This window comes from Oryzias melastigma, linkage group LG17, assembly GCF_002922805.2.
Source record: "Oryzias melastigma strain HK-1 linkage group LG17, ASM292280v2, whole genome shotgun sequence".
NCBI classification, from domain to species: Eukaryota; Metazoa; Chordata; class Actinopteri; order Beloniformes; family Adrianichthyidae; genus Oryzias; species Oryzias melastigma.
Window position 1 is genome coordinate 1975237 of NC_050528.1, and position 8703 is coordinate 1983939.

The following is an 8703-nucleotide window of genomic DNA, read 5'->3' on the forward strand; positions in this document are numbered from 1 at the left end:
CCCCCCCCCCCCCCGCACACACACACACCCTGTGGCCCTTTTCAGCTGAATTCACCTTCTAGTAAATTCAGGAACTCAACACCTTTAGAAGAAGTTCCAGACACAGCAGAACGTGGCAGTAAGTGTGTCAGTGATGTCAGCAGTAATGACCGGGACGGTTCTGCTGCTCTGCGAAATCCGCCCCCCCACATCCCTTCTGAGGAGCGTTTGCTAAAGTGATGAGCTGCACGCGAGGCTGGACCGGACCTGCTGCACTATTCATGCCCCATCTGCTTGTCTGAGTCTCAGTCTGTGTTTCTGTGTTTGGGGTTTGATTCCTGCAGCCGCTCAAACTTCTGATCTCCACCAGCAAAGCCTAATTACTTTGGTGTCAACCAGAGCAAAGAGCGAGATCCAGTGAGACTGGATATGTGGGGGGTGAGGGAGCAGCCATAATCTGCTGGGGGCTTCCACAGCAATAACACAGATCAATAGGGGGGGTGGGTGCACACAGAACCATGTGTGGCTGAAATGAAGAGGATCTGCTTCAAATAGATTCAGATTCGTGGTCGGGGTTAACTACAGGTCACTGTCTAGGACCGCAGGGATTCCCGGAGCCTCTGGCTTACAGCCCAGCCCCCCCGCCATCGTTCTAATTGAAAGTCTTAGTCTGTTTGCAGAGTAAATCACCTCCTTGATTACACATAATATCCAGAATGAATTTCTGGAAGCCTGGGCTTTGTGATGTTATGAAGGAATCTTATCAGTATGCAAATGGAGCCGCTCGCTTCAATCATTAGAAGAAATGAGCCGCGACTGAAGGAGTTTGTCTCAATTATTTCAAAGTTCTGTTGATAGTCCGTTTCATGCAGATCTGAGACCAGGAGCTGATACCTCACGCTTACCGAGTACAGAACCCCACAGCCTGCCACAACAGCGGGGTGTCGAGAAATGATCAGATTACAGTGTAACTCCCAGGAATGCAGTACGATAGGACACTAGAGAGCAGCATCGGTTCTGCTGAGGGATCATCTGATGGTGGAGATCCAAAGGTTCACTACCAGAACAACAGACATGCAGCCGGGACACTTGTCACAGAGCAGGAGTGAAAACCAGCCATTTATGTGACCTTTTATTAAAGTAAACAAACACCAGACTGCATTCAGTTCTGGGATTTTCCTCTTTAGAATCCTGGAATTCCTGCTTTCCTTCAGCTGAAACTTCTGATCCTTTGTTGTAAGGAGAAGAAGAGGATCTGCAACCTGAGGCTCCGGAGCCACATGTGGCTAACCCCCCCCTCCATTGTGGCTCTGAAGGAAAACACCAACAATTCAGTGAATAAAGGGTTGGTAGTCTTAGATAACCGAGGAGGGAAGCTGACCCGATTCTCTGCTTCACTTTGGCTTCGAGAAACAAGGCTGAAGCTGAACTAATATACTGTATGTTTGGTACGGAGTGTAGGATGGGAGCGGTGGAGGAGGGGGTAGTAGGTGTGTGTGTGGGGGGGGTGTTCGCTGTACGATGATGGGCGTCTTCTTTCTGACTCTGTGGCTGTTCTGCTGCTGTTTAGCCTCCTTCAGTCCCACCAGGCGGGGGAGGGGGGGCTTTAAGAGATGAATAGAAGCTGATTCTATTTCACATAGAAGCTAAGATAGATGCAGGAGGAACTGATGACACTGCAGATATCAGCATCACTGGTATTTACAGGCTTTCCTCTAAAAAGACAGAAAATAATGTTGCAACAAGATGAAAAGAATAAACAGAGTCAGAAAAACTTCTGCTGCGGTTCCTCCACCGGTGCAGACAGAAGCTTCAGCTCAACCAGATAACTTCAGGATGAAGATTTTAATGCATGTTTACAATAAACAGTCATGTTCTCTCTATTACTTTTAGTTCTGCAGAACCGTCTCGGACCATGCTCAGAATGATCATTCCTTACAGTACACAATGGGCTTTAAATAGCTGTTGGTCTTTTTTGCTTCAATACTGCCCCCCTGTGGCAGAACATGGCAACACCATGAAATGTAATATTTATCACTTGAAAATGTGAACATTTGAAGGGGCTCTACCATGAAAATTCTACTTTTTTGAGGCTTTATGTGTATTTTACTGTTCATTGCTCTATAAAGAACCCAAAGGGAATATTTGATCCGTTTATGCATTTAAGAGTAATCCTCTAAAAACCTGCACTTTCTGCAGCACCCCCCCCCTTACCCACAAAAACATGTGGTTCATATCATACTGATGTCAGCACGATGTGAACCACCCCCTCCAGGAAGAGTCTGCTCTGACAGCTCCGCCCCCAGACTAACACAACACTCAATTTCTCCACTGAGCCAGTGATGATCAGCAAAAAACTTTCATTCTAGATGCAGAATAGCGTATATGTTCCAATTGTGTCCTGACTTCAATAAGTCCCAGCTCAAGCAGGTGTTTGTTACTTTATACGCGGCGCTCTTTAAGGACCCCCCACCCCTCCGCCCCCACTAGGGGTGGGGGTAGGGGTAGCAGTGTAGTGATGGCCACACCTACTGAAGGCAGATATATGGTGTGTACAGATATACTGCCACAGACTCTGGGATGATGTCATGAAGTGGAGAGCACTAACACGCAGCGGCAGGCGGAGCTTCAGGAATCGATAACTATTAACTAATATTTCATAAAGAATTTGTTTTTTAGTGTTCCAAAGGGGATAAATGATCATATATCTATAGATATATATATATCTATAGATATATGAAAGGCGTAAGAAAATCATGGCAGGGCCCCTTTAAACAAATGGATTAAAACCAGAAGGAAGTAAAAGACATTTCAATAAAAAAAAAATGTCTGTATTTTCTAGAATAAACAACTCCACAGATCTACGTCCTGTGTTAGTATTCCAGCTCTTCTAGAAGAATTGTGGTCAGTGAGATCCAAAGAGTTAGATGTTTTATCCTGAGCGTGCTGAATGGTTTGGCAGGTGGGTCTGGAGCACAGATCAAATATAAAACAGAGATGGGACGTCACTGACAGCCTGTCACAATACATCAGTGAAAACCACAGCAGCGAAGCTCTCTGACAACTCTCTGCTAATCGGAGGGTACAGGTCCTCACGTCTGCTGGACCCAAAGATGGAAACATGGATCAATAATTCATCAGGAGCAAGAAGCTGAGGTCTGTCCAGCTTCTGTCTGTCTTTCTTACTGTCTCTTCTCTGAATCCATGAGAAATGAAACCGATAGATAGATAGATAGATAGATGGATGGATGGATGGACGGACGGACGGACGGACAAACAGATAGAAAACATTTCTACTGATTTGTGTCCCAACATTCTTTTATTTCACTGCTGTAACTTTATGTGTAACTCTAGAGGATATATGTCTTCATACATGGAGTCATTGTGGTGTGAATTACAGTTCCTCCACTTTCTTTCCATGGGGTCATGAAGACTTTCCCTGTGAGCTCTGTCGTCATGGCAACAGGGAATCCACTGGCAGGTATGACCTCTGCTGGGTGGTCCTGCAGAGATCCTGCCACAGAGAGCTCAGCAGGTGAGCGTTTGAGGGAGGAGCTACGTGACACAGCAGTGACAGGCAGGACGGTCAGAAGACGGCTGATCGATTGCCCCGCCCATATGGACAATATAACAGGATGCTGTTACATCTGCTTACCATAAACATCTGCCCCCACTGCTGTGTCATGCCAGTCTGACATTAAAATGTGCCATAACTGCCCCCCCTCCTGTCTTCTGCGTGCAGACTGATTGTAAAGTCTAAACCCTCCACTGTAAGGTAAATGTTATATACTTGTAAAGCTCTTTTCTACCTTCCTGAAGGCCCAAAGAGCTTCACATTCACACATTGGTGACAATTCTGCTGACGAACACCGATGCCAACCTCCCACCAGAGGACAAGGACACTTCAACACATGAAGAGGACAAGGCGGGAATCAAACCTGCAATCTTCCAATCTGCACCCATGCCAGTATCTTATGTGCTGAAGTTAGCATTTTAGGGTTAGCCACTAGCCACTAGCCAAAGCGTCATTCAGTCATCACGGCGGCATGCTGTTCATCCTGAGTGTGTGTAACTGTCTGCTTCATTATTTTTGTCATAATATTAAAGACTTTTGAGTGTGAAACACGCTTTGGCTGACATCCTATCATCTGAACTCTCCTGAGATATAGAGGTTGGTGTTAATCATCTGAATCTGAACCGTTTCTTTTAGTTTCAGTTCACTAGCATCCCAGGAAAACTCTGTCGTTGTAGGAATGTTTGATACTAAGATTCCATCTGTTTAAAGCTGGAATATGTGAAGATGATGATCAAATGTTAACGATGAAGCAGAGGCTGGAAACCAGATGGGAAAGGTTTTACTAACTTTTTGGATCATTTAAGTTTAGAAAAAATCTCAAACTTTCTAGTGAATGTAATTATTTTTAAATCAGAAATTGTGATAAACTGTTTTAAAGAACTTGTGGGAACAGAACCCGGCCGTTGGTGTTTCTCCACAACAAAAGCTTTCTAAACAAAACTACAAAAGAAATGTCCTTCAACTAAACCCTAAAAATAAGCAGCGGAGAAAGTCCTAAACCAACGTCTGAAGTCACCTTTCAACCCCGTGGTTCAAACGCTCTCTCCAGCCTTTCTCACCTCTTGATCAAAGACTAAAGACTTTCAAACAGCAGAGAGCAGGACGCTTCAGACTTCAGTTGCAGGTTTTATTGTCTTTGGTTTTCATTTACAGCTTAGACTCAGCATGAATAGCAATGAAAGGATCTTCTTCTGAGTTGCTGATGTAGAAGTGTGCACGGCCATCACCGCCAACAGTGATCTGCTTCCCAGTGCAGCTGCCTCCGTCCTTATTGCCAGAGATGACGTCACAGTAGGTGCCGCCAGGAAGGCCAGTGTTCAGAGTCACATCCAGAGCCCTGAAGGTTGAAGACAGAGCAGTGCATCTTATCATCTGAGAATGAATCCTTCCCTTCCATGTGTCCCTCTCATTTCATGAACGTGGTTTGATGACAGTGTTGGGGAACACATAGATAACATGAAGTAGTCATGGCCAGTTGATTTGGTAATGCCTAGCATCAGAAACATTTTGCATGTTTCCATGGAAACATGTCCATTCAGTCCTTAATTGAAAATAAACATTTCATCGTAGTGACAAATAGTCTTTCTCAGAGCAGCTGTCACTCGTCCTCACCAGTCGTCGTTGTTAAACACGATGAATCCACGGTTTCCACGGCCAAAGGCGACCTGATTGTTGCCGTTGTCCCACCAGTTGGCATGAGGCTGTCCACTCACCACATTACGGAAATGGACCATGTTCCTGAAGGGAGAAACCAGGGGAAGCAGCTTTAACTGATGTGGACAATAAGAAGCATCCATCCATCTTCATGATTTTAATTTTCTATGACTCTGGTCTGAAATCTGGCAGAACTCACGTAATCTGACGCCATCTGTGCTCACACACCCATCCATCTCCACAGGTCTGGTCAGGGTTGATGGGAACTGGCTTGGTGGATCCGTCACCGTTGCTGGGGGGCCCAATCCAGTCATTCTGGTCCTGCAACCGTTAATACACATTAGGACCAGGACTGTTCCAGACGTGTCTCAGTTTGGTTCAAGGGACTCTGTACTTGTCCGTTGACAATGTTGCGGTCCCAGCGGTAGCTAGACATGACTCTGGTGAACCCGTAAGGATGAGCCAGCATGTATCCGACAGCCATCTTGTAAAGTCTGGGATCCCAGAAGGTGAGGATGGAGGCTCCTCCTGCACCGTGGCCTCTCTGGTTGTCGTGGTTGTCGGTGAAGACAACAGCATTGCCGTCAGCCATGAATCCCCAACCTTCTCCCCAGTTCCTGCGCACAAGAATGATGATCAAATCGGATCAGATCTTTAAACTGACATGTGACAGCAGTAATACAGTAACACTCTCACTTAGTGTAAGACAGCTTCTCTCCGTTCCACTTCCTGAAGATAGCTCCCAGCTTGGCACCATATTTAAACTCAGTCACTCTTCCAAGACCCACATACTCGCCAGTTGTAATGGGCTCGCCTCCAAGATCAATCACCTTTCAGGAGCAAAAGACATTTATGTCAGATCCAGCAGGGAAAGTGTCTGACACTGACACTGAAATAAAAAAGGCCTCACCTCCTGGAAGATGAAGGGTCTGCTGCCGCCGGGGAACCATTTGGTGTTCAGGTTGTTGAGACGGCGGTAAACGTTGTCCAGATCGCCGGGCCACATGTGCTTACAGGCGTCCACTCTGAATCCAGCCACTCCCATGTCAATCAGTTTGTTCATGAAATCCGCCACCTTTCCTCGAACGTAGTCTTTCTCAAGGGCCAGGTCCAAGAGACCGACCAGACGGCAGTCACGCACCTGGACCAGGTAAACAGTCACTTACAGTACATGATCAGGTCCTGGCATGATAGTGGGCTGAGGTTTGTTTTAGAACTGTCATACATGTAAAATACAGCTAAGTCTTTGTTAGAACATCATTGGCTCTCGTTCCAGTCCAACTGGAGTCATCTAGAAAAGCCCTCTTGATTGTCACATTATGATTATGATCTCATGTGGAAGATCTGCTGACAGCATCATGTGATCATAACTGAGAAGGTCTATAAGACCAGGTCCTGACCCTGGACGCCACTGACCTGGTAAGGATCCCCGTAGTTCTCAATGTTGCCACTTCCAGTCTTGCATTTGCCGTCGTTGAAGTCCAAATTAGAATAGGGAACACTTGGGAAGTCCTTGTTGTTGGCATTGAACCAGCTGCCACAGGAGGAGTGGGTTCCCTCTCCACCACCAGCTCCACACATGTGGTTGATGACTGCGTCCACGTAGACATTCACCTTTGAGTTGATGGAGGATGGAAAGAGGAAACATTTGAACATTTTCTCTCAATTTCATTTGGTCTCAATCAGACATCCACTCCTATAGTGGGACTCAAGTATCGTAACATCTGTCCCGGTTCCTTCAGGGTGAAAGCGGTTTGCCAGTACGTCACGATGCCACTCATGAATCATGAAGAAATGCCAGGAAACGTGTTCAGACTGAAGCAGAGAAGAAGACGCATCGCCCTTTGAATGAGAGCAGCTCACCCCAACATTGTTGCATCTGGTGATCATGTCTCTCAGCTCATTCTCGCCCCCAGATCTTGAGCACAGGTTGTAGCTGATTGGCTGGTATCTCTGCCACCAGGGCCTCCAAGGATCGCTCACGAGGATGTGCTCGTTTGGTGGAGAAATCTAGAAAACACGGAAGTTAAACTCATTCTGCAGAATGAGGAAACAAGGACAGAACTTTGCTGTATAAAGTTTCCATTATGCTCTGTTTGATTTCCTGCAGAACATTTCTAGTGAAAGTGATGCATCAGCGTTACGCATGTGTCTTCAGTGTGAGCTTTTCAATAATCTGTTTTATGACATTCATACTGAAACACAGAAATGTACAATTTCATAGACCTTCACTCATAGTTTATATTCTTCTAAATAGTAGATTTTAAACCATTTAGTCTCACTGTTTCACCTGAAGCCATGTGCTCAGAGTCAAGCATCACACACCAGATGCTGAGGATCACATGCAGAAACCCGCAGCACCGTCCTACCTGGACACCAGCGAAGCCTTTGGGACCCAAGAAGCGCTCGCACTCTGCAGCGATGTCAGCCCAGCGCCACTCAAACAGGTGGACGATGGCCGTCCTCCCATCCCTGGCGTTGGGGTTGTGCTGGGCGAAGCTGAGCCCGAACAAAGCAACCAGAACGAAAAGCTTCATGTTTCCCGATGATGAGCGAGAACACCACACCCTCTGTCCTGCTCCGCCTCCGCTTATATAGCCCTGCCTGTCTGTCAGGGACCAATGAGGAGTCGGCGTCAGGCGGGTTATCTTGCATCACGAGCAGATGTCTCTTTCCCACTGTTTTCTAACACAGTATCACATGTGCTGCACTCAAACAGTCTCCATGCCAGAGCAAACAAACAGCATGAAGCTATCAGAGCAAAATGTGGCTGTCAGCATTCATGCCCCAAAACATCTTCACTTTTTAAACTTTTATCAAATGAAATGCTTCAATTATGTACATCAACATGAAAACAGAAAAAAGAACATTTCCAATAATATTTGATTGTACATGTAAATAATAACCTAAACCAGCTATTCACTTTCAGAGAAAATTTGAATCCATAAAAATCAAAACTTATATAAATATCCATTTGGATCTGCAGGATTCTGCTGAATGTAAATGTAAACATCAGGAAACACATCGGTGGGCTTAAAGGCCAGGGTCGCTGTGTGAAAGAACGCACATTTTCTCTTCCATATGTTAAAAATGTACAAGATCCCACATATGTGCATTTATGTAACCATGGGAACGGCCTTGGAAAGGTGTTTTCAGGTTTTCCCGGAACCTCTCAGGGATTCAACTCTTTCTATCAAGTCCTGATTAAACAAATGTTGTAGTTTTGGATAAAATATCCTCAGAGAGAGTTCATCTTTTCTGAACAGACGTCTGGAAACACAAAACTGAACATGTCAGATGTCAGGATCTGATGTTCAGAGTCATTCTGAGATCATGGAGCTGCTTCAGTCAGCAGCGTTCACATCCAGCACTCAGCACCTCCAGTTACTCTTGATTTTGGTTTCAAAATAAAACGTCTTCAGTTGCAACATTTATGAATCTCCTGGAAATGAGTCAAACTGTTGCGTAAAACAAATTATGCAAACCTTCCCTAA

At 45.6% G+C, this 8703-nt stretch overlaps 1 protein-coding gene across 1 annotated transcript; it reads right to left on the bottom strand.

Moving 5' to 3' along the window:
• Positions 1–4668: 4668 nt before the first annotated feature.
• On the bottom strand, positions 4669–7776 carry LOC112139448 (alpha-amylase). The gene is made up of 9 exons (XM_024262258.2): positions 7579–7776; positions 7073–7219; positions 6626–6823; positions 6120–6350; positions 5906–6039; positions 5604–5826; positions 5409–5530; positions 5168–5293; positions 4669–4892 (listed from the first exon to the last, which is right to left on the bottom strand). The coding sequence occupies exons 1-9, from the start codon at positions 7744–7746 to the stop codon at positions 4703–4705; spliced, it is 1539 nt and encodes a 512-aa protein (XP_024118026.1). The 5' UTR covers positions 7747–7776; the 3' UTR covers positions 4669–4702.
• Positions 7777–8703: the final 927 nt, after the last annotated feature.

What these genes read in the sequence shown, in the direction of transcription:
- LOC112139448 (XM_024262258.2), bottom strand. Translation starts at nt 7,746, where the DNA reads ATGAAGCTTTTCGTTCTGGTTGCTTTGTTCGGGCTCAGCTTCGCCCAG. An exon ending in ACTACGGGGATCCTTACCAG is followed by an intron (nt 6,351 to 6,625) that starts GTCAGTGGCGTC and finishes TACCTGGTCCAG; the next exon opens with GTGCGTGACTGCCGTCTGGT. An exon ending in GTGTTTAACAACGACGACTG is followed by an intron (nt 4,893 to 5,167) that starts GTGAGGACGAGT and finishes TTCAACCTTCAG; the next exon opens with GGCTCTGGATGTGACTCTGA.